Raw genomic sequence first — 26,219 nt, 5'->3', positions numbered from 1 at the left:
GTTAACAGGTCCTTTTGTCCCAGAAAAGGGAATTCTGTCACATTCCCTCAGAGAGGGGCAGATGCTGACTGCAGCGCCCTCCACAGTCTGACCTGTTAAATGCCAGGTCACTGGTGGGAGATCATGGACTTTAGCTGAACTCCCTACACAATTTTAAAAGAGCTGTATTCAACATTCTGAACTTTAATATAGCAGCAAACAACTATTTGCTATGCAAATGGGGTAATGTGTACCTGTGCAGAGAATGAAGGGGCTCTCCCTCTGTGTGTGTTGTTATCCGAGCTTCTCCCAGTGCATGCGTGTAGTGCATGTGAGCGTGCACCACTGGTTAGCTCAGTGCACTGCTCTCATAGGGCGGTTACAGCCGATAATGCCGTCCTGACCGACAGCATCGTAGCAGTTTTAACACCCTCAATCAGGTTCCCCCTCAGGTAAACACTGTTAAACTCTGTCAGCATTCTGTATCATTGTTTGCACTGTTAGCGCTCTAAGCAACATTAATAATGCATTTTGCCCAATAAATTCCAAGGTAATTTCTAGGTTGCCAGGAAGAAATGTGTCAACCTGTAAATTGGAAAAGTTGACTTGAGTCAGGAAATCTTCAGGTTGCAGTCCAGAAACGTGAGTAGGTAAAAGAGCAACCAACACAAAGTTCATGTTGTGAAAAAGATAATAAAGACAATATAGCCTACTCACTGGAAAATATCATATTTTCATATTTTCTGAATGAAGAAGTAGAAGGCATTCATATAGGCTGAGTGACTTTTTTTAATGGCTGTTTGCAGTTACATTACTACAACATCCAAAACATTTACACAAGCAACTCAAGGGGGCTGCATGGTAAGAAAATTATATATATATATATATATATATATATATATATATATATATATATATATAAACCTAAATGTTACTTTTTCATCAACAAAATTATATACTACGTAACAAAAATAAAATGATTTTCCTGATACAAAAATAAGAATTCTTCTAAATAATACTGATTGACACAAATATGTTGGCACAGTGTATTCTAGACATCTGAATCTCTTTAAACTGGCCACACACACGTTTCAGACAGATATAATAGGACGTTCAAATATTCAACCAGACTGACGGACATACACACAACAAGAACTATGCATTCACATTTTGCTGAAACCAGGAGCACAACATACAGTATATTACTACATTACTGAATACACACGCTACACACACACACACACACACACACACACACACATTAAGAAGATCCCAACATTTTAAGCACATGACCTCATGTTGTGGTCAAAATTCTACTTGCATTTAAAATGATATGAAATTTACAAGTTCACATTTAACCAATATACACATATTTCTTCTCTCATGGGTGCAAAACTCAAACTATAGTTGCATGTTTGAACCATGTGTTCTTCAGAGCGATTCAAAGGTTGTTGGCAAATTAAATGTATTTAAAAAAATTGCATTAACGATTATTTTAGTGATATTTAAATTTTGATATCAAATTGTCAATTCAGAGAGGGGCTACATGGGTGCCTGATCTTCAGCTGGGACATACATAAAATGTATCCATTGTTTTCTTCACAGTGTGTGTCGGAAAGACAAGTTGAAAAAGTTATTACAAATAACAAATTCACAAACTCAATAACTAAGTTACTTGGGATAACTCCATAAGAAAGAGTAGAAGGATGTACAATTATATGCTGTGCACATTTAGACTGCATTGTATCCAGTTAAAGCTATCAAAACAGTACTAAGTACGAAACACTTCACATGCACTCTAGAGTACCTCCTTAAGAACACAGATATCCTTTTCATAAATGTCTCTATTCCCTATTATTCATTTATATAACACCAAACTCCCATCAGCAGAGGTGATGTCTTGGAACAGAAATCCTTATTTAATGGGAAGGAATCATACACTAACAGGAAGTGGAAAACAGCAGGCTGAGCCTTAATTTAACCCTGCCCTAAAGTCCATAAATAGCATTTTTCCTTCCCTCTTAAGTATCTAATGCATCAGATAACAACTCCTAAATGTATTAACATTAACAGTAACGTATTTTAGTGTGGTATGAGCTGGATATTTAAGTTTTGTTGGCACCAGTTTATCTCTGATTGTAGTAGCTGAGATCTTGTCCTTACTGGATAACATGTTAATAACCGAACCATTTCTAGAAAGAACATAGCCAGCGTATCAGTGCAGCGGGGTTGCAGCAGTGGGGTGCACTCACCATCCAGTGGTGAAAACATGCAACACCAAGTCTTACAACTTTTAGGGCAGAAACCCGAGAGCTCTTCATGTGAGTGTAATAAATACGCCATATAAAAATGCACATTTCCCCACACAAATGCTTCATGCATTTCTTACATGCATTCATAAACATTAACAATTGCTTTGAGCATTTTACATGGCTTTATGCCATAGTGGATTTTATCCCCAAAAAATAAATGTTTTGATCTTTCTTTTTGTCTTTCATCATTTCTTTTTACACCTCCATGTCACACAAATCACAAAATCATCTTTCACCTTGAGTTCTATATAAACTGCAGAGGCCTGCTAAAGCGGAAGACACTCTTCATTACCCTATCATGTTAGAGCATTATCATTATATCATTACATCTATCAAACTGCTACACTGTTCACAGTGTGAAACAACTCCTTTACTACTTTACTACCCAGCGCACTGAGACTGAAAGAAAACAGATAATGGTGAGAATGCCCTGGTCTGCTGACGGTGTGTATCGTATATGTGCAGCACTCTAGAATCTTAATAAGTGCCCCAAGAGGAATAAACTGTGATTGCTGTGATTGTTCTTGCTCAGTTTGTTTATCTTTCATATTGCAAGATAATAACCTACATTTGTTTGCGTTTCAGAAGTCTTCTTGACATCCCAGTACCTCTACATTTTTAGAAACCTCTTAGGAAGGTACGGTTCTTTATTGCCGTGAGTGATAGGTAAAAGCATTAAGGACTTACATTAGAACACGCACAAGGAAACTCAGCAACCAATACGTGTACCACCTTGCAGCCTTCTAGGATACACCACTGGTGTAGCAACCAGATTTTAAGAAATACTGTTGCAGGACCTGATCTATTGTCGGCTCACACATTGGTGCCCTTGTCCCGGAGTGTGGTGACTTTGAGCATGAACCTTCTGGTGCTCTGGCGGTAGCGTGGCTGGGTGAAGTAAAACAGAATAGGGTCCAGAAAGCTGTTTATGCTGGCAAACGGCCTGGTGCATTTGTAGATGATCGAGAACAAGTTTCTTGTCTCGCAGGGCACACCAGGCAGAGTACGCACCACCAGGTACATGGTCTTGGTAAAGTGAAACGGCAGGAAGCTTATGCAGAACACCACCGCCACCACGATGATCAGCCTCACCGCCTTGTCCCGTTTCTCCCCAGTCGCCCTGGAGACACCCTGGTAGGACACTGGGCGGCAGAGGATGAGGGCCATCCGACAGTAGCACACCATCACGCCCATGAAAGGCAACAGGAAGCCGAGGCAGGTCAGAGCCATGCCGTAAGGATAGTAGTCTACTGACTTCTTGGGCGTACTTAAATCGTAACACACCGTGCGGTTTCGCTGGATTCCCGTCGCTGCAAAGTGAAAAGTTGGCGCGCACAGAACGACGACCACCAACCAGACCCCTCCACAGATGCACCACGCCAACCTGCGACCGCCTTGCTTGGGCCACATCGCCAGAGGATGGCAAATGCCCACGTAGCGTTGCACACTGATGCAGGTGAGGAAGAGGATGCTGCCATGCAGATTACTGAAATAGGAAGATGAGACAAAGAAAATGCTGTTAAGTCAAATCTTATTAAGCTGTATTATTGTGTACTGTGTTGTGAGAAAGACCACGTCATCTTATTAAACATGAAAAGTAAAAAAAATGATGGAACACTTTTAACGCACAGCTGTATACAGAGATTATTAGCCAACATTCAGTATCTCACCTGTAGAACTGAAACCTGACCAATTTACAGGTAAACTCCCCAAAGGGCCAGTAGTCATGACTGGCGTAGTTGTAGATGAGCAAGGGAAGTGACATCACATACAGGAAGTCAGCTATGGCTAAATTGAGCATATAGATATTGTTTTTGGACAGATTGCGCCGAGTACTCCATATCTTCAGTATGACGGCAGCATTAAGAGGGAGTCCGAGCAAGAAGACTAAAGTGTACACAGTAGGGAGTAATATACGTTTGAAGTCTTCCTTATAGGTGCAGCGAAGGATACCTAACCCGCCAATGTTGCTGACGTTGGCGAAGAAGCCGTCCGCTGCGTACGGCTCTGTGGGCCATGCGCTGGTAGAGAAGGAGTCCAAAGGGAAGGCTTTGGAGACGAGAGTTTCAGTCGGGAAGAAGTGTGGCATCTTCACTTCCTAGAGGAGACAGGGAGAGACATGATGGGGGTCTTTACTTTGATAAAAAAATGTTTTGGACTGAAATAAAAACAGTGAGAGTGATGATGTGTATACGCACACATTAACGTGATTTTGCCGATCTGTTGGAAATACAAAAATTCACAAGAGATATTCCCACTTAAAATACAATTCAAGATTTGTATGCATGTTACAGTACACAGTGTAGTACAAACCACAATACTAATACACCAGTTTACCTCACATAAATTACACCTAAAGTATAAGTTGTATTCCTATCAGTGTATTTAACAAGGATAATGCAGATCAATGGTGTTACATTGGAAGACGTAATGCAGCAGATGCTTTTAAATAAAGGTTCAATCAAATCAGCAAACATAAAGGTAAAACAGATTTAGTATAAAGCAGTTATTTTTATATTGGACATGCCCGTGTCTCATCTCTCATCTCATCTCACCTTCAACCACTTATCCGGGATCGGGTTGCGGGGGCAACAGCTCTAGCAGGGGACCCCAAACTTCCCTTTCCCGAGCCACATCAGGCGTGCCCGTGTATGCATTGAAAATTAATGTTTTTTGAGTTCTTCAGTGCCCATGTGACATATTCAAGTGTCAGTAAACACAGGCAGAGAGAGAGGAATTCTCCACCAGAGGGCACAAGAGAACACAATTTATTTAATTCAACACTGGAATTTTCCATCGTTTTACTAGAATTAAAGTACATAAGCAGTAGCAATGAAATGCAGTTAAAGTATATGTACTATGTAATGTAGTAAAAGTAGTAAATGTACTCATTGTAAAAAGTGATCCCCTTCATAGAGTTAAATTATTGCTGCATTAATATGTGGGCATTTCATTGTTGTAGCTATAATGCATGTAATGTCAACTCTGATTACTTTATGTGCTGTCGGATAGTGTGACCAGTGTTTCCCACAAGGGTTTGCAGTATGAATCTGAGGGGTCACAAGGTGATGGAAAGGAAAACTCTCGAAACATTATTCAATATACTATATATTATATAAAGATTTAAAAAAAAAAAAAACTGGTCATGACTGGCAGTGACGAAGGGTTGTAATAAAACATTGCTTCTTTTAAAATGGTAACAAACTAAAAAACTACAACAATATTGTATATCAGGCCACTGTATTTTTTTAAAGTAAAATCTTAATCTGCAAAATAACGTATTGTAGTATTGTACCTAGTTGGTCACTAGGTATTTAGTGTTCGTACTTGCTTACTCGAAAAAACAATAAATAGTGGCCCAGCCAGCCCAAATAAAGTATAATAATTCAATCCTTACAACGCTTTATAACAAGTGGAGGCTGGACAGCTGTTTTGAAATGAAAACCACTGCAGACTGTCTGGTCTCCAACTCACAACTCACACTGTCTGGAGCAGGCTGTCATACACAGAGATTAATCAACAATCTTAATTACTGCTCCCACCACCAACATCAATCATATGCATTTGCTTCATGGCAGCATGTGGGCGAGTAAGTGATTGGCTTAAGCCACTTCCTCTATAGCCTTGTCAGACCGTGACTCATTCACAACTAAATCCTATGTGTGCGTAACAGTGCGTATACATGTGCAGCGTCTTGTTAAACGGCTTAAAATTAATGTCTTTGTGTGTTTTTTAACAAAACTGTGAGTCTGTATGTTTGTTTCTTTTAAGTTAGCTCCTCTGTGTGGGTGCATGCGTGAACGGTTTGTTGTGAGCAACAGTGACGCAGGATTTCATAACTCCTGGCGAGGAGGAGGGTGGAGGGAGCGGTGTGCCAGCAGACCATAAAACATTTCACTACACCGAGCCAATGAGCAGGCGAGGAGGAACAACAAAGGTTTTGGAGAGTGCACTGCAGTCAGCTTTATTTGTGGATGATTCATTTCCTGTGTGATACAGATTTTTTTTTATTTGACGTCTAGCCCGTCTCGAGAAAGGCCTTGAGACCAACTTCCTTGGCTGTTGTAAAACCCAGGGACGTCATGACAGTCACTCAAAGCACTAAGCTGTCTGAAGACACTGCACTTTAGAAAGTGATTCCTGATTAACTCCGTAAATCACACGATGTTGTATAATGTAAGGGGGCTCTTGCTTGGATTGAAGGTGCCTCTTATGGTCAGCTTCCGCCTTCAGTGGGCTAACCATGCCTAACCTCCAGGGATGAAGTGTAATGAAGAAGAAAAATCGATTCTTAGATTCATCAAAATTCTCTCTTGAAAGATTATGTCTTGATTGAAAAGTTAATAATTGGATATTGATATCTGTTCCATAGGGCTGAACCAATTGGTTGGTGAAATGTAACAGACGTAAACATGCACGTCGCGTTTACATGCGTTTACAAGCTAGGCTACTTCTTGAGTTTTGGGAGGACGACGGCTATGCGTAGGCATGTGGATATAATCCGACCAGCTCCACGTAAGTGTTTTTTTTTGCAGACACAGCGATGTCCACACCCTACAAAAAAAACTAAACTAAAGTTATAGAATAATCGAGGAAAGCGGGAATATCAGCAACATGCTGCTACAGGCACACATTTGTTTTCATTGCCGGGAAATATGTTGGCAAATGTAACCGTCCAGTTGACACATCTCTTCCATTTGTTACTATTGTATTAATAAAAGATAATGGAAGTAAATTCAGCGTTTTATTTGAATTATACAAATACACTGTGTTTTAAACGTAGCAAGTACTCACACAGTGAGAGAAAATAAAGGATGTATAGAAAACAAGATGCATCAATAATTTAATTTAAATAAATAAATTGTATTCAAACCTGAGGTGCCAAGAGATTTCCTCCCCTATAGCACACTTTTTTGTCTGACTTTGATATTAAAGCTGCAGTCCATACTGGTGATGGGGCCTCCTGTTTGTGAGGTTGTGTCACTTTGTGGTTGGTTGTATTCATAATATTGGCATGTATGCAGTTCAAGTGTCAGAGAGCGGGTAGCGACATGAAACCAAATGTGTTAGTTACTGAACTGAAGCTGAACTTACAATCCTACAAGCCCTAGCAAGCAAATCGTTGATCCACAAAGCAAAGCATCTGCTAACTGAAACAAGCGCAGCTCTGATTCCCATATTGAATATCTGCACCTCACTATCTGCACTGTGGTGCAAATAATATATCACTGAAGGAAGATATTGTTCATGAAAAAAATAATGAACTGTCGAGTGTTAATTCCTTTTTAAATTATAATTAGGGAGAAGAGGGAAACAGAAATGTAAACCTCCTACTGACATATCTTATCAGTTCAAAACATGTTCTGAAAGTAACATGTGCAAAATGTAATTAAAAACTTAGTATAAAAATATATAAATGAGCTCAGTTAATATGTTCACATGGTTGATAACTAATAGGTTTAAATGGAAATATTCACTAGAAGAAAAGAGATATTCACCCCAGATTCATCTTTCACTTTCAATAACAACAATATATTGTTTATGTGTGGCTGTAATGATAACTGAATATATGTCAGTGCTCCTGAAACACAAGCTGTGTAAGTATGTGTGTGTTTGATATGGTCATGTTTCCAATTTTCACTAGAGAGCAAACAATCACAGCCCTTCAAGTGATCATATTTGCACTCTGTGTGTGTATCCGTGTGTGTGTGTGTGTGTGTGTGTGTGTGTGTGTGTGTGTGTGTGTGTGTGTGTGTGTGTGTGTGTGTGTGTGTGTGTGTGCCTCTGATGGCTTCTGGGTGAAGTGTTTGCCCAAGGCTACTCTCCAGGCCATATCCATTTTCTGATTGATCTTAGTTTAATAGCACTACAATAGAGAAATACATTAAAGCACAAGAGGAAAGAAACACAAACAAAAAAAATGGTTTAAAAAAACATTATTAGTACAAGTATTAAGAAACATATTCTAGCTCTTCAAAAAAGAAGTCAAAGAATGTTAAATGACATAAACGTTTAGTTACAGGTTTGGACTATTTTTAGATTTTTTTTTCAAAACATAAAAATGAAAGTTGTAATGAAGTAATTTCAAGCCACATGTTTACTCCATTCACGGCACTAACAGCAAACACTAATTAAAACATTGCTCATCAACCTTTACAGGAATTCATTTGAATTCGGGTGTGAAAGACTCATCTACTTTTGCTCTATGACTCAGTGCAGCTTTTTCTGCCCACACAGTATTCTTGGCAAGCTTTCTGAAACTTGTCTACACATCTTCTCCTCAAACTCTATCTGTGGGAAAACACAGAAATGTATTCTAATCTACACCACCTTGAGGGGAAAAGCCTGTGATGTTGTGCTATTAAAACATTTAATAGTCAAATATTTTACTATCAACTCAAACTCTTCCTAATAATAAAGCGGAGCTCTAGTAGTAAGAGACCATGATTAGATTAAATATTACCTAAACTGCCTGGCAACAAATATAGTCATTAATCATCCATCGTGGTTAAAGACAACACCCCTCTTTCATGCTGCGTTCATTAGTACATGTGATAATCTGCGGAAATCCTCTTACCCATAAAATGCGATATAATGTCGTCATCCACTGTCAAAAAGGTTTCTGGAGAATGCGGGCATCGATCCCGCTACTTCTCGCATGCTAAGCGAGCGCTCTACCATTTGAGCTAATTCCCCTCCGAAAATACAGCCATTGAAAAAGATATAACAACACGTAGCAGTATACACCCACAGCACACGAGGGTAATGTTACCGGTCCCCGACGCGGTACGCTCACTCCGTTTATCTCTCACTCTCTCTTTCACACATGCTTTGACTAGAGAGGAATGCTGCTGCATTTTCTGTCCTCAGGCCTGCCAAAAGGCAGAGCTGTGGGTGACGCAAGATTATTTATATACCACGATTGCAAGAATGTGAATGGGACTGTAACTCAGGACAAATATAGGAGATTAACAACTCAACATAATCCCAAACAGGGACATTAATCTAACACCCCGTATAAAGCTTTAATGATTATTCAGCATGTGGATTTGGTACCGTCAGGACTTTTGACCCCTGCATAAGATAACATGAGTCAACTAAGGGTATGTATGTCGACAAGAGGGTTTGAATAATCCACTATATGTGGAATAGCACTAAACAACAAATTGAAACAGTTAGTGAACAGCAGTTGAACATAGAGGAGCATTTAACAGTTAAGTGGACAGATGTTGCTGGTGGAGACCAAAAGAGAAATTAATAAAGGAGAATATTGTGACTTTTATTCATCTGGTGGAATCAAACACAGCTCCAAATTAAAACAGTTAATGCAGGTAATCAACTGAATTAGGGCTTCAGGTTAGGCTGGTCAATCTATCAATATTATATCGATATCGTGATATGAGACTATAAATCGTCTTGATAACATAAGTGTTGTCTTGTCCTGGTTTTAAAGGCTGAAATATTTTTCGGGAATTAGGAGAATGTTCTAGCTGTTCTAGTATTTGTCTTTACCCACTTATTCATTATATCCACATAACTCAGGATTAGTTACCAAAAATCTCAATGTGTACATATTTTGTAAAAGCACCAATAGTCAACCCTACAATATCGATATCAAGGTACTTGGTCAAAAATATTGTTATATTTGATTTTCTTCATATCGCCCAGCCTACCTTCAGGCAAAGGTAATTTAATTAAGATGAATTGGTAAGTCATAACAACATTTGTGAAGTGTCAATCACAGCTTTTAAGAAAAAAATGAACAGATGATCAACAGCAGATGGTTTAGTTTGATGTAAACCATTAATTGACTTGTTTGAGCACTAAATCTTATGTTGCCACTACTTTCATTAGCTGTGGCAGCCACTCTTCTATCTGCCTGGCGATTTCAATGATGTTGGCCTGGAGGTAAATTAACCATATAGAGCCGGTAATGTGTGACTGGCAGATAAGGAAACATACAGACTCATACTATAAACTGTACACACCAGTGGTGGGCCGTCAGGGACGGCAAAGCCTTCTCTGCTGGCCTAAACAGAATCACAAAGTTATAGCTATTTTATCATTTAATTATTTTCATAAAGACACTACATGTATTCTATTTTTCCCATTAGCTTATTATCTCATTGCATAGCTACCGTCTTCCTCAGTTACGCTATGGGAATAACACAGTATATGACCTAACTAAGCCCAGACACCAGATAAACTCTTACTATGAGATGATTTCTTTGGTCGGATCGGTCCTTCGAGTGGTGAATCCACTCAGTTGCACTGACTTCAAGTGTTGCGCAATCAGCCTCTGTTTAGGCAGAGAGGGGGGCTCTTCAGCGAAGAAAAGGGGAATTGTTGTCCTTTGGCCGGCACTGTATACATTAATGATGAGAGAACGGGTCGTAGCAGTTATCCGTTCTCTCCAGCAGGATCAAAAATAAAACACAGTCTATGTTCGTCCAGCGAATTTGACTTGTGGCCGATAGGATTTCTTGAGAGGCAAACGTTTCCTTGAGGACCTCCTGACACCGAGTGAGCTCAGCGAGCGAACGCAGGTCAAAAAACAGGGGTCCACAGTGATCGACCAATGAGAGACCAGTATTAACTTTTGGCTGGGATTCTGAGGTGTGGCACATTCAAACAACAAACATTTAATTTTCCCAACATAGACAGATGCAGCTACAATGGACAAATAAACACACACACACACACACACACACACACACACACACACACACACACACACACACACACATCATTGCATGCTGCAGATGCCACAGCCATTTGTCTTAATTAGGGGGAAAACACTTTACCAATTATCTTAGCTAATATGGTGCAGGCTACTACAAGTCAATCAATCCTGAGGAAGGCACTGTGTGTGGCCATTACACAGGAAACATTTAAAGCCAATCAGCGGCACCATAAATAGACACATGGGCGATGAAGAAGGCTGGGGTTCCAAAGAAGCACACACCCACCCACCCACCCACACACACACACACACACACACACACACACACACACACAGCCAAGAGGAGAAGTGTTTGTTGCATGGGACCCGACTGCAATCAGTCAACAGTCCTAATAAACAACTTCCAAAACCTCCTCAGAAAGCTCAGGCTGTCTCTCACACACAAAGCAGCAAAGGCATTTGAACTAGTCCTCCAACATTCTTAGACTGGCTTTCTCTGGAAAATGACGTGTGGACAGTGATTGTTTGATTTCCACAGAAGAAGTGTAAAGAAGTCTAATGTACAAATATGGGCTGAAGATTTTGGCATTAATCCAGTAGAAAATCCATTCTGGCAGAGCCCAACCAAAAGCCAGTTACTTCTAGTCCACTGAAAGAGTACAGATGGACAGGAGTGTACCTTCTAAGGCAGACATGTCAAACTCAAGGCCCGCAGGCCAAAATCCGGCCCTCAGTACAATTATATCCGGCCTGCGAGAAAATATATGTCTATCATAACTCGCCCGCCACACCACAGAGCTCCGGGACGAAAAGTGCCGATGTGAGCTTGCCTTTTTGTGCGACATAACGAAGCATCTCACTGCGCTAAACCTCCAGCTTCAGGGACTTGTGATCACAGACATGTGTGATCACAGACATGTGTGATGCAGTGAGAGCTTTCCAAGCCAAGCTGCGCCCGTGATAGACTCAGATGCAGCGAGGAAACTTGGGTCACTTTCCGTGTTGCCGAACCACGTCTCCACCGCCGTGTTCCCGACTGTGCATTTTGATGATAAACTGGGCACAGAGTTCACCCGGCAAATTTGCCGACTTTGCAGCTCAGAAATTTAAAATTTGAACTGCTCAGTGATCCATTCGCAGTTGACGTGGAAAGAGCACCTGTGCACATCCTACTGGAGCTGAATGATGCACTCGAGGCAAAGTATGACTCTGTGGGCGCTGCACAGATTACAAGCTTCATCCCCCAAAATGATGCCTCAACTCCGCCTGCATGCAGCTCAAACGCTCTGCGTGTTTGGAAGCGCGTACCTGTATGAGCAGCTTTTTCTCTGTGATGAAGATGAACAAAAAGCCACACAGGAGTCGTCTCACTGATGCACACCTTCACTCCATCTTGAGTGTTTCCACAGCTCAGAACTTAACCCCAGACATTAATGAACTGGCAGCCAAGAAAGGATGCCAAGCATCTGGCTGTGGTACATATGCATAAAATAATTTAGCCTATTTAATTTTGTCCAATATCTATTCTATTCTGTTTATTAAATGTTGGCCCTCAACGTAGTCCCAATTTTTAATTTTGGCCCTCTCTGTGATTGAGTTTGACACCCCTGTTCTAAGGTGATGTGGATCACACACATGGCTGCAAGGCGACAGTACACAGCTCCCTGTTGGCAATGATTTGTCGTAACTTGTAGCCAAAAAACTTGTTGGTGCTCATCGCTGTGAGGATTTGGACTGATGATTTCATCAGGCATGTAAAGGCCAACAGACGGCAGTTCAGGCCGGTCTCTGTGTGACTCTCGTCAAGCTGTTGCCACACACAGAGGAAGTGAGCGCAGATCTGATGAAACGAATAAAACAGAGAGACAGGAGAGTAGAGCATGGGGCACTGAAACCTTCCAGGTTCCTTCTTACATGATCATCAGACTAAGTGTGTTTCACTTCATTCACTCATTCTGATGCTGTGTTCAGGTTCGCTAATTTCACTGGTAAAATATGTATGCAAAAAGTTGAAATATTTCTTTGGTTCACACACACAACATATGCATAAACACAGATGCAACAGCAGCCACACAAACGGGCTGACTGGACATTTTTCTCTTATTTCCTTGACACCTCTCTATCATTAGAATAATAAGGGCTTACTAATAATGCACAAATATATGTTGAAGAAAATCATCATATAACTTAGAATTAAACTAAAGCCATGGCCTGATTCTGATATCTCAATCCAGTTGAATAAACAAATGTTTCTCAGAAAGTATGAGTGCCAGCGACCTGAAAGTGATAGGTCGTGGCGACCGGGAACTCCCGAACATTCCCGGTCAACGAGCAGAGCATTCTGTCAACATGGTTGGGTACAATGTCCTCGAAAGAACATGACCAAACTAGGTATTAGGCAAGGCCCCGTATTAGAAATTAGGGATGCTTTGTTTGTGTGATTCGGCCGACTGATCTGATTGGTGGAAGGTGACTTAAGGGGGGTGAATTAGACTATATGGGTAAACTGTGACAACTGGTACGGTGGATTTTTGCTGAATGTTGCCTTGTGCTCATTAAAACTTCCCGCTGGTTGCTACTCCAAGAACTCCGTCTCTTCTCTTCATTTTTGCTTCTAAATAATGGCGCCCAACGTGGGGCCATTATTCTGCTTATTTGCTTATTTGTGTGATTCGGCCGAATCACACAAACAAAGCATCCCTAATTTCTAATACGGGGCCTTGCCTAATACCTAGTTTGGTCATGTTCTTTCGAGGACATTGTACCCAACCATGTTGACAGAATGCTCTGCTTGTTGACCGGGAATGTTCGGGAGTTCCCGGTCGCCACGACCTATCACTTTCAGGTCGCTGGCACTCATACTTTCTGAGAAACATTTGTTTATTCAACTGGATTGAGATATCAGAATCAGGCCATGGCTTTAGTTTAATTCTAAGTTATATGATGATTTTCTTCAACATATCCCAGGGACACGCAAATATTTTCAACTTGTGTTGTCACCCAGGCACTTGTTTTTGCCCTTGAATGGTAATTAGGGCCCGAGCACCGACAACGTCGGGCCGCGAGGTCCCTATTGAAACTGTAGGAATTATTATTAGGGCCCGAGCACCGACAACATCGGGCCGCGAGGTCCCTATTGAAACTGTAGGAATTATTATTAGGGCCCGAGCACCGACGAAGTCAGGCGAAGGCCCTATTGTAATTCAAAGAATTATTAGGGCCCGAGCAACCGACAACGTCGGGCCAGCGAAGGCCCTATTGAAATTGTATGGGGTATTATTAGGGCCCGAGCCACCGACAACGTCGGGCCAGCGAAGGCCCTATTGAAATTCTATGGGGTATTATTATTATTAGGGCCCGAGCACCGACGAAGTCGGGCGAAGGCCCTATTGTAATTCAAAGAATTATTATTATTATTATTATTTCTCCTCTAAAATCGCATTTTTCAGGGCTTTATCATACTCAAAAACTCCCCAAATTTGGCAGGCGGATCAGGACTGCGTGAAAATTTTAGATTTTATGGGTCGCATGCTCATGTATGACAAAATGGCTCACTAGCGCCCCCTACAGTTTCACAGGCCACGGCCTTCACGGCTTCAATTTCATCAAAACCCCCCCAAAAGTTTTTTGATAACTTATTGCGTTATCAAGTTATGGGCCAATGAACTTATCAGGGGTGTGGCTCTGTACATCAATCAACCTCACTTTAAAACCATTGTGCCTATCATCACAAAATTTGAGGCAAATGTCCACATAGCAATCTGTAACGTACCCTCACATTTTCATTTCCTTCAGCCACTAGGGGACGCTACAGTAGTTAGCTCTTTTTGGCCATTTTTCCCGTTTTCAGGCTTTGTATTTTCACAAACTCCTCCTACAGTATTTATGCGATCGGCTTCAAATTTGGTCAGCACGATCTTAAGACTTTTATAATGAAAAGTTATCAAAATCATGAGTTTTCATGGAACAACCTTGGCGTGGCGTGGCATCCATTTTGGTCAATTTTTCATGAAAATTGAAGTTGTTGTAACTCCAAGGTACATTGTCAAATCTGCCCAAAATTTCTTATGCAGGATGCTAGTCCAGGCCTAAAAACATTTCCATGCCTCAATTTTCACATAATCATAGCGCCACCTACTGGCAAAGGGAAATGACAAGTTTTACACTTTGATGTACTCCGCCTAGCCATTTCACCAGATCAACCTCACATTCTAGAAAGAAAGCCTTTAGACATTGATGATAGTTCATCATGAATATTGTGAGGTTTCGTATAACTCTGTTGTCGTGGCAACGCTTTGTTTGCCATGAAAAAGCAAGCTGATTTTTCTGTGATTTGGGATACTCAAAAACTCATGAAACTTTGTACATATGTCTTAGGTGATGAAATTAAAGATCTCATGTGGATTTTTGGCTTGGTCGTTATAAATTGTCTCAATAGCGCCCCCTGCAGATTTTCAACAAAGCAGCCCCAGCGCCTCGTTTAACCTACATGTGTGAAATTTGGTTGGCACATGTATCCTATGGAGACTTACAAAAAAGTCTCTTGGGACCATGCTCTAAAATCAACCAAAAGTCGTCCATTTTGATTTTTATGTGAATTTTCCCTCGATTTCTAGTTGCTATACTTTAACGAACTCCTCCTAGGGACTTTGTCAGAGCCACTTCACATTTGGACAGTACAATCCAAAGACCTTTGTGATTAAAAGTTATCAAAAGCTTTATGTTTGATGGAATGGCGTAGCTGTGGCGTGGCGTTCATTTTATGCGACTCCCATTAAACTACGTTTTCAGGCTTTGTATTTTGACAAACTCCTCCTACAGAGTTTATGCGATCAACATCAAATTTGGTCAGGACAATTTAAAGACCTTTGTGATGAAAATGTATCAAAATGGTGAGTTTTCATTGAACAACCTTGACATGGCGTGCGCCCACTTCGCTCACATTTTGTGCCATTCGCTATGAAAGAGGGAGTTGTTGTAACTCAGAGGTACATTGTCCAATCTGCCCAAAATTTGTTATGCATAATGCTATTTCAGGCTTGAGCACATTTCCATGCCAAAATGTTCTCAAAGTCATAGTGCCACCTACTGGCAAAAGGAAATGACACGTTTTATACTTTGATGTACTCCTCCTAGCCAGTTGATCTGATGGACCTCACATTTTCTGAGGAAAGCCTTGAGACATTGATGATACTTCATCATGAATTTTGTGAGTTTTCGTTAAAATATGTTGCCATGGCAACGCATTATTCACCGTGAAATGAAAGCTCAGTTTTCTGTGGCTTAGGATGAACAAATAGTCATGGAACTTTGCACATGTGTCAAAGGTGATAAACATAAATAACTAATATGGGGTTTTGCCTTTTCTTTTAGAAATTGCCTTGACAGCGCCCCCTACCAATATTCAAAAGAGCAGCCCCAGCGGTACATTTCACCTAGATGTATGAAATTTAGTAGACACATGTATCACATTGAGACTTAAAAAAAAGTCTCTTGAGACTATGCTCTAAATTATACTGGAAGTCTGCTATTTTGATTTTTGTTTGAATTTTCCATTCATTTTTGACCATTTCTAGGCGCTATACTTTAACAAACTCCTCCTAGGGAATTTTGCGGATCCAATTCAAATTTGGTCAGTACTATCTAAAGACCTTTGTGATTAAAAGTTATCAAATACTTTACGTTTGATTGAATGGTGTAGCCGTGGCGTGGCGGCCATTTTACGTGACTCCCCATGAAACAGCAAGCTGATGTATCTCCACTGGACTTGTTCAAATCTGTCCCAAACTTGCCATGCTTGATACCAGTTATGGCCTGAGGATGTCTACAAGCCAATTTTCCATATAAGTCAAAGCGCCACCTCATGGCGAAAGGAAATCTGCGTTATTTGACAAACAATATCCGATTCACATGTAATTTACATGATGTTGTCTACACTTGATATAGACCCTAAAAGAGCACTTGTTGTAGAGCAACATAATGCATGTTTGCATGTGTTCTCTAGCGCCACATAGTGGATTCAGGAACTAGTAGAATATTGGTGTAGCCCTTGTTCAAAATTAATTCAGACAACAGGATATAAATAGTTTTCTCAAACCAAGTTAAAACTGTACAAGTATGGGTAAAAATAGATATGGGTGGATAAAATGTATTTCAATAAGAGACTCATAAGCTTTACAGTTCAAAAGTTGCAGTTCATGCAAATGAGCATAGTTTGTTTGATAAGTACATGATTCAGAACATGTGTTCTCCCTAACAGCCTAAGTTGTGTAGCAGTATGATATGTCAATCTTTGTTTTGACTTTGTTTAATTGGCTTGTCCTGAAACTAACAGCCAATCCAAGCCTATTCTCATGTAGAGGGGTGGGGCTTAGTCGTATGCGGCCAGGTTCAGTGTGTTGGAGAAATGGAGAAGCGAATTATCACCATCAAGTGAATAGTGACTATTGTGAGAGTGCAATAATGTTCATAACTTAATGGCTGACGACCAGTTATCCTATGGTTTGGACTGTTGTGATGTACAAGAGGTAAATACGAGTTTGTGAATTGTTTTCTATACTGTGACTAAATGTTAGTGTAAAACAAGTTGTGTTACTAATCGCGATTAGCCGTTAGCATTAGCATAATAACCGTTAGCTTTGCTTTCATACTGTTAGCTGTGCTTTTATACTGTTAGCTGTGCATTTAGCTCAGCTCGAACATAGCATACCCATACTACAATGAGTGTAGTGTTGCAACTGAAAGGGCTATTTTAATATGTTTGGTAATAAAATAACCCTAACACTTGTGAGATGTGTTTATATGTGTAAATATCAGTAGATATGTTACTGGTTAAGAGTAAGTTAAGATGGCACACAGCACAAATTGAAAATTCTAACTTTCGCCTGAAAAAAAAAGCAATTTCAGGATATTCTTTTTTAGAAATCATGTAGATCCAAGCTTTCAAGCTGCCCCAGATTATAGAACTATATGTCTCTATTCATATTTTCACTTAGATAAAGTGAAGCATTCATAAGCTAGAGAGGATACAGTACAGAAATTTCAGGCGAGGATTCCAATATTTACACATGTTGCACAATGTGTGTTATTTTAACTTTATGATATACCAAACTATATATTTCACTTGTATATATCACTATTGATGTTCACTACATCTAAATAGAGCAGTTTGGGCTTTATTTGAAGGCCCTAAGCCCTTTCTAAGCTCTTTCTAAGTCTCTGTGTTCATTCAACTTTTTTCAGATCCAGCCCTCTCTCTCTGTTCAGGGCTGCAGCTCAGCCCCCCTTTCTCCGATTTTCGCCATTGAGCCCTCCTATAAGCCAATAGAATTGCAGGGAATTGAAAGTTAGATGATTGACAGCACTAATAGCCAATCAGAATAAAAAACGTCCCATCTGATGTCAGATCTGAAATCCAATTTGCTGAGACTACATCCCTCCCCAGAAGCCGACCAGTATCGGAGAGACACGAATCGAACGGATTCACACGGAGCACATGCAGCTGGACATACAGAGACGTGGAAGTACGGAAATATTTAATTTTTTCGCTGTGATTCGACCAAAAGTGAGTACAATATTCGATAAAGCTGTGTGACTTTTTTGTGCTTGATGCTGAATATCTCTGCGATGGTTTACCGGGGAGAGAAATGGAGGATATCTCCGTAATCTGCGTCAAGCGGACATGCTTTTTCATGCAGCATTTTCGTAGCTAGCACATAGCAGCTGTTTTCTCTGGTCAGGTCCAGTGATATTGAGTTATGATTTATGATATTGTTATTTGTTTGCTTGGCTGATGGGAGTTGTGGCTTGGTTCATGTTGTTCCCAAGTTTCTGATGTTTTTCCAGAACTATAACATCATTATATTCGTTCTTCGTGGGTTATTTGGCAGTCACTTTGTACACTAAACTCTGTACGTTTTATGTACACTTGCGTCCAAATGGGGGACCTAGGGGCTTAAGCTATTGCTAGATCACCATGAAGTAGTGTATGGACTTGTTGCTTGGATGATTTATTTGAATCAGGAGACGGACGACTGTACGAGAGAATCGGGAATGCTCATTTGGATAGATTTATTTGTAACTTGGGATACTCAACTCATGGAACTTTGTACATATGTCATAGGTGATGCAAATACAGATTTCATGTGGATTTTTGGCTTGGCCGTTATAAATTGCCTCGATAGTGCCCCCTGCAAATTTTCAACAAAGCAGCCCCAGCCCCATGTATGAAATTTAGTAGGCACATGTACCACATGTAGATTTAAAAAAAGTCTCTTGAGACTATGCTGTAAACCATACTGGAAGTCTGGTCTGATCTTTCTGTGCATTTTCCATTCATTTTTGACCATTTCTAGGTGCTGTACTTTAACAAACTCCTCCTAGGGAGTTTTTCAGATCCACTACAATCTAAAGACCTTTGTGATTAAAAGTTATCAAAAGCTTTACGTTTGATTGAATGGTGTAGCCGTGGCGTGGCGGCCATTTTACGTGACTCCCCATGAAACAGCAAGCTGATGTATCTCCACTGGACTTGTTCAAATCTGTCCCAAACTTGCCATGCTTCATAACAGTCATGGCTTGAGGATGTCTACAAGCCAATTTTCCATCTAAGTCAAAGCGCCACCTAATGGCGAAAGGAAATCAGCGTTATTTGACAAACAATATCCGATTCACATGAAAGTTACATGATGTTGTCTACACTTGATATAGAGCAACATAAATTATGTTGACGCACGTTGTTTAGCGCCACACAGTGGTTGCAGGAAGTGGTGGACTATTTGAAAAGCACAATTTCCAGGGTCAAATACTCCAAGCAGGAAAAAAACGTTTAACTCGTGGTCGCGTTATCTGATGGTCGCAGACATTCTTGGCCGCGTAAGCTGAGGTCTCGTAAGTACCCTCGACGTACGCAAAGATGCGAGGGCCCGCTCATCGCTGCTTGCAGCTTTAATTGTTATTGATTCTTTTTTTTAAATGTTGATAGAAAAACATGTTTTCCCAAACATAAGCTGCTGCAAGTCGCTGTAACCGCTTGATACACACCTTTTGGTGAAGCAAAAAAGATCAACAAGTAGCAGTTAGCCTGTGACCTATGGTGGATGTTGTCATGGGTTTGTGGTGCAGAGGCGAAGTGAATGCATTTCCAATTTTAAGGAGACACTTGGCTGGCAGGCTTGGGATGGCTGTCTCTGAGCTTTTAAGTATTTAACTCGGGGAGATAATACTGTGCACTTAACTTTTTCCTGTAAACAACTTTGGCCGTGTTTCTCCACCACTCTATGACCTCTCTGTCTCTGTCTGTGTCCACCTCTTCAGGAAGTGCTACCCTGAGCCTTCCACTTAGCGCTTATTGTTTTCATACTAGCTTGTTGCACTTATTGTATTCGTATTACTTATAGCACTAACTGTTTTTCTTGTTTCTGCACTGTACTTTGGCTCTGAGTTATGCTCTGCTTCATGCTCTTAGATGCTTGTTTGGAAAAGGAAATGTACTTATGACTTCTGGTGACTAGTAGTTCTTTTGATTACCAATGTTGAATGCGCTTATTGTAAGTCGCTTTGGATAAAAGCGTCTGCTAAATGACTGTAATGTAATGTAATGTGTTTCTGTCTGTGTTTTAATTGGTCTGTTCCCAGGCAGACCAAAACACCAACAGAGGCCTGTTCACGGCCTGGCAGAGAGGAATCTTCACTAACAACACGGTCACCGTGCCAAAGTCCCACGGTCTTTACAGCCCATCCAAACATTGGTTATTACGTCTGTGATGTGACATCGTATTTCTTACTAGGGTTGGGTACAAAGTTTTGTTATATGAGTTTACTGCAAAAATCTCACATCACTATTTTTCAACTGGTGTCATCAACAGCAGAGATGATGTGTGCAACGACTAAAGGGAAGCAATCGTATGCCTGTAGTACTAAAGCAAATCACCATATGACAGGAGAATTTGCTGTTTCTCTTTGTTTTACACGGCATATTTACAGGTTTTAGACCGCTGGTTGAACAAATCACTACATTTGAAGATATCATCTTTGCCCTGGGAAACTAGGATGGCTATTTTTCACCACTTTCTCCCACACAATTACTAAAGTAATTGAAGAAATCCCACTTGTATGATTGCGTGGGAGCATTTGGCTGACAGCTATCTTTTTGTCCCTGTTTTAATGGCACCCCATGAGGACGCTCCTTCCTGTCCTCAGCAAAGTATAAACAAAAATTCTCTGATGGTTGATGCCGATATAAAGGTTGTTCTGCTGAAACACTGCTAGTTATCATAACGCTTTAGTCATAATGGAGTCGCTGAAAAAAAATGTCATTCATCAAGGCCATTAATATTGGATAACAGAATCCATAAATAGGAGCAAGCCAAACATTGAACGTGACGTCTGGTCTGTTGTTCTTAATGCTCCATATGAATCATCTTAATATGCATTGAATCGTCCACTTCAATGTAACATGAAGAGTCAAATAAATATTTAAAGATTTGCAAATATGAACAAACTTCTGCAAACAAGCGATTATTTCCCAGATGTCAACAAGTAACGTGTTTTCTCACGCTGACAAACCAACAACAAATTTGTGGGAACATGTGGAAGTTTCACAGAATGATTTTATGGGCTTTTTTGTAGCTTGAGGCAAATAATTTGCCTGTCATCTGGCTTCATTTTCATTGTGACCCTTCTGCAAAAGCAAAGCTCCACATAGCTGCTGTCACAGAGATTCTCACCTGGCATGTGCACACTGAACCCCTTGTTGCCCTGAGGCAGGCCACTGTGCAGCTTGCGGCAGGTTAATGCCTTGCCTGAGGGCACTGTGGTTCTGTTTTATTTGATTTCCCTGAATTGGTTCTAGTTCACTGCCAGAACAGATTGATATTTGCCATGTTTGGTGGGTTTGTGGGACGTTTCAGAGACTTATTTTAGTACCAGAAGCATCCAATTGTGTTGTATACTGGTTCATTCCGATCAGTGTTTCAATAACACTTCCTCAGTGCAGAAACATTTCATAAGTCACAACGCAACTATAAACTGTACTAGAATACCACAAAGATACCACTAGAGCTAAAATAACATGTAGAGATATGATTGGTAGCAAAACATAGCCGCGATAACATCAATGGGAATTTGTTTAATAGCTCGATATGTTTCACTCCTTAAGCAAAAAAAAAAAAAAAGAGGCAATAACACTGTAAACAAAAAACACTTACCCAGAATGACGGCAAAACAAATAAAAAGGTGGCAACATCAACAAGTTGAAGCCATGGTACGTTACGGGACAGGTCCTGCTCCGTTCCTCTCTGTAACAACAAAGACCGGTTAAGCGTGGAGGGGGGGGGGACACGTAGTGGAAAACAAGTGTAAATGAACCACTATGAACACACTCAGAGCTGCTTTTCTATCATGAACACCGAGTAAAAGTGTGGTTTAAACTCTCTGTTTCTCTATCTCCAGACCTACCTGCTGCGAAGTCGCTCCGGTTGCTGCACGCTCACTTTACTCACTGTTACTGCCGCCGCGCTGCTGCAGCACTGCACGACGGAGCGCGCTACAACGGGGCCACGCACGCGCAATGAGTCTTGAGTCACGGAACCTGGGCAAAGGGAGCGACTCATCATTTTCTTTAATAACTATTAGGTACTATTGTCACGATAACAACACTTGTTTTTATGGAGATGTACTTGCAGAAACACAGCAGCACAATACAAGTAGCAAGTTGTGCAGGTGAAACTCTCGGGGCTTTAAAAAAAAACATAAAAAGTGAACACAAAAGTCATATAATTAACTGCAAGTATAGCAACAATATGTAAGCTTCATGCCAGTTAGCTTAACTCACTTGTTGAATTCAAGGGTTAATATGGCTTTTAAGAAGCTTCAATAAGTAGTCTGGTGCTAAGTGAATTCTTTGAACAAATGTTAACCCCTTTGGCAAGTGGTCTTTGTACAAACGGCCATTCTTTAGGATTTAATTTATAATGAGGACATGAATTAAAGTCATGCACAAACTGCCACGGTGTGTATGTAACGGTTTGCTGCTCATTGACATTAACATTTCCACTGGTGTAGAGCTGATGTCTCATCTCGTTGGGATTTTATGATACTTTTATTGCATTTGGGAATATTGCTGTTTCCTGCCCAGCGTCCGGTCTACATCACATATAGGCTATAGGCCCATCTGATAAGATCTAGCTATACAACCACACAACAGAGGCACACATTTCAAAAAACACAACACAACTTTATTTACCTGCTTCTGTAAGCTTCACAAAGCCCTAATTGCTGAGTGGCACCCATAGAGGTTTTGTTGAACAAAAGCCTGTATGTGTGAAAGGAAATGGTTGTAACTGCTGCCTCGGGTGTCTCATGTCCCAAAAGATTTGTAGTTGCCTTCCTTTTGTTAGTGTTTTAAAATTAAAATTAAAATAACTGGATATGTGTAGCATGTTTCATATATCAATTTTGAGTAACTATGTTATTGCAGAGGTAAAGTACAGAATATAGCTACAATAGGTCTGAGAACAGTCAACAGTAGGACAACAGTGTTGACGTAATGGCTGTGTTTTGGATCCCATCTGGAGATTAACAGAGTGAGGTCTGAAAGAAACCACTGTTATCCCAAGTATGTGCTTGTATAAAATATAGTTGCAGGCCTAGGCTGTAGACTATGTATTCTTGCTTCTTTTCTTCCATTTTGTGGCCAGTCACACTAAATCTGCTCTTCAGAGTCTAATCGTTTATTATTCACAAACTATCAGATGTAAATCTACTAATCCGAGGAGAACTGTCTGTTCTTGTAAAAAGAGAACAGACCGTTCTATGAGCTACCCTCCTCTATATTTAATTTCCTAATGAGTTTGATCATGAATGATTGATTTGTCACATCCAAAGCACATCCAAAACACGTTCATGTGGATTGAATCTAGTGTTCCCCCAAAAAGTCCAAGTTGAGATATAATGTGTTTATGAACTTAAATTCAAGCCAATTTTAGTGTTCACTGGAATAAGCCACAGCTGGGACTGAGAGGAAAACAAGAACACTGATTATATGTCCGATGCTTGGACAGAATCAGTATACACTAGGAAGTTGGCTACCATTACCCATGACATAACTGCACAAAACTGGTTGCTTTGCAAAATGCAAAAACTAAAACATCTGCAAATAGAAATACCATGAACCTTGAACTGGTGTGGCACTAAAGTCCTTCACAGGTATAAAGATGTTGTATGACAACTGAGAGAGAAAATAAATAAATGTAAGAGGATCAAGTCACTTAGGTATTTGAATTTCTAAACAGACACCTGGCTGACCTCTTTTTTTCTGTTAGTTATGTTGAAACAGAGACATGTGCAGACAGGGAAGTGAGTGCATTTCCCTTCAGAAACTAGTTGCCCAAAGCCTAATCTGCAAATTTCGTAATGATTATTGAGTAGCGTAAGAGCCTCTCTGATCCAAAAAGTCATGTGAGGCCTCCACCCTTCTTTTGCATCTGCAATAGCATGGCATGAAAAGCTTGACCGTTAAACACATCGTCATGAAGGGGCCGCTGTGGTAGAGTGCACAAGTCACACTTACACTCTGAATCTGCACCTGATCTTTATTTAGCAAAAGTCATGTCCTCAGTAGTTTTTAAGTGCGCTGCAAAAATAAACCTGGTGCATTTCAGACATGCAATATATATAGATATTTTGATTAAGACGCTCACACCGTTTTGATTGGATGACACCAGAAATCTTTTATTTTGAAGTTTATTTTGCACCCCTCACTTGATAGCTGTTGAATCTTCGTGTGTGGTTTCCAACAAAAATACTTTTTTTTTCTGGCAAATATTCTGATGACCCTAAAGCTTGTGTATACCACTTCAGCTGAAGTCTTCATTTCAAACTTTCACACGTATCGCAAGCCTGTAAATGCCCTCAGAGATGGAATGTTGCATCTGGTTTCTCCAGGTTGTCCTTCACTGTTTTAAAATCCCTGAAACAACTGACAAGTGTCAACGTTAATTAAGTGGGATTATGTGTCCATGCATAGTATGCCCAGTACTGTTTGAGAGAGTCGTCTCCAACAGGATGTTATGATTCGCCAGTTGTCTGTTTAAAGAACTGTGTATTTTGTTTGTGTCAGCTGAATATTCCTGCAATGACATGTATCCACTGTACAGAACCTGGTATAGTTTTTAACTAGTTCTTATTTAAGATGAACCACAATAAACCTGGAGGGAAAAGACACAAAAAGGATTTTTAGATAGTGTCAGAACCCTCCAGTTCTTATAGTGTTCATTTTCAGGATGTGGTATTCCTTCCTTCCTATTATCAGATGGAAACTAAAACCTGACACTACTGTCTGTACTATGGGGAAATAGCAGTGCACAAAGAATAAAAAGACATTTTTAATTTTTAATTACATATGACTATCACCTTTTAATCAAAGGTGATAGTCATATGTTCTCTCTTGGGAAGTAAAGATTGTATAAAGATATGCTATTGGCAGGTTTTCATCATAACGACACAATGAATCTACAAACAAACCCCACATGATTAACACTAATCATGGAAAGAAATAACAACCAAGCAAATTTGTATTTCATTTCAACACTATATTTCATAGAAAAGCTCCACGGACTGAAAAACAAAACGCAGAGACAGAGCTGCAGATGCACAGATACAGGAGAAGTCGTTACATCTGGAGCTGTGAGGCCATGTGTTGCTCTATGATCTGGCCTGCAGGATCCCAACGGATCAGTTAAGTCATTAGTTGCTCAATAATGAACCTCTATGGCCACTGTGGTCAATATCATTAACACTTGTTATGATTTCACACACAAAATGAATGCTTTTTTGTTTATTTTAAACATTGTATACACTTATTTTGTATGTACTTTATTTTTATTAGCCCCTTTTAATATACTCTTTTACATACATGAATATGACTGCATGTGACAATCCTTTGTCTTTAACGTGACACTTTTGAATGAAGAAAAATAACATCTATCCTCCTTGGAAAGAATGGTTGAATTTAAAAGCAATACTTTTTCTCAATCAGCCATTTTAACAGTAACCGTTGTTCAGCAGATGTTACATAGTCTCCCTTTTAGTGCATTTCTTGATAAGAAGTGTCATTTAAATGTTTTAGATTGATCATATTGTGGCATTGATTAGAGCTTTGGTAGTCTGCATGCGTGTGTGTGATTGGAAGACGGTAGGCAATAAACCAGATACGACTAGTTAACAAGGAAATGGCAGAGTACAAG

The 26,219-nt window shown here is 40.2% G+C and overlaps 1 protein-coding gene across 3 annotated transcripts; it reads right to left on the bottom strand.

Moving 5' to 3' along the window:
* Nucleotides 1-750: 750 nt before the first annotated feature.
* Nucleotides 751-22,498, bottom strand: LOC137871796 (P2Y purinoceptor 3). 3 transcript variants are annotated; one of them, XM_068709784.1, is made up of 4 exons: nucleotides 22,432-22,498; nucleotides 22,182-22,271; nucleotides 3,962-4,389; nucleotides 751-3,777 (listed from the first exon to the last, which is right to left on the bottom strand). In XM_068709784.1, exons 3-4 carry the CDS (start codon nucleotides 4,378-4,380, stop codon nucleotides 3,105-3,107), a joined length of 1,092 nt encoding a protein of 363 aa, XP_068565885.1. In that variant the 5' UTR covers nucleotides 4,381-4,389; nucleotides 22,182-22,271; nucleotides 22,432-22,498; the 3' UTR covers nucleotides 751-3,104. The 3 variants fall into 3 exon arrangements, with proteins under 3 accessions (XP_068565885.1, XP_068565893.1, XP_068565900.1); XM_068709792.1 differs by lacking the exons at nucleotides 22,182-22,271; nucleotides 22,432-22,498 and adding exons at nucleotides 4,490-4,511; nucleotides 4,847-5,440; XM_068709799.1 differs by lacking the exons at nucleotides 22,182-22,271; nucleotides 22,432-22,498 and adding an exon at nucleotides 10,505-10,988.
* Nucleotides 22,499-26,219: the final 3,721 nt, after the last annotated feature.

Source organism: Cebidichthys violaceus, unplaced genomic scaffold, assembly GCF_023349555.1.
Source record: "Cebidichthys violaceus isolate CVI_PGR_0920_01 unplaced genomic scaffold, fCebVio1.0.p SCAF_1, whole genome shotgun sequence".
Lineage (NCBI taxonomy): Eukaryota > Metazoa > Chordata > Actinopteri > Perciformes > Stichaeidae > Cebidichthys > Cebidichthys violaceus.
Note: the sequence above shows the minus strand (reverse complement) of the source record. Positions and strands in the feature narration are given on the sequence as shown.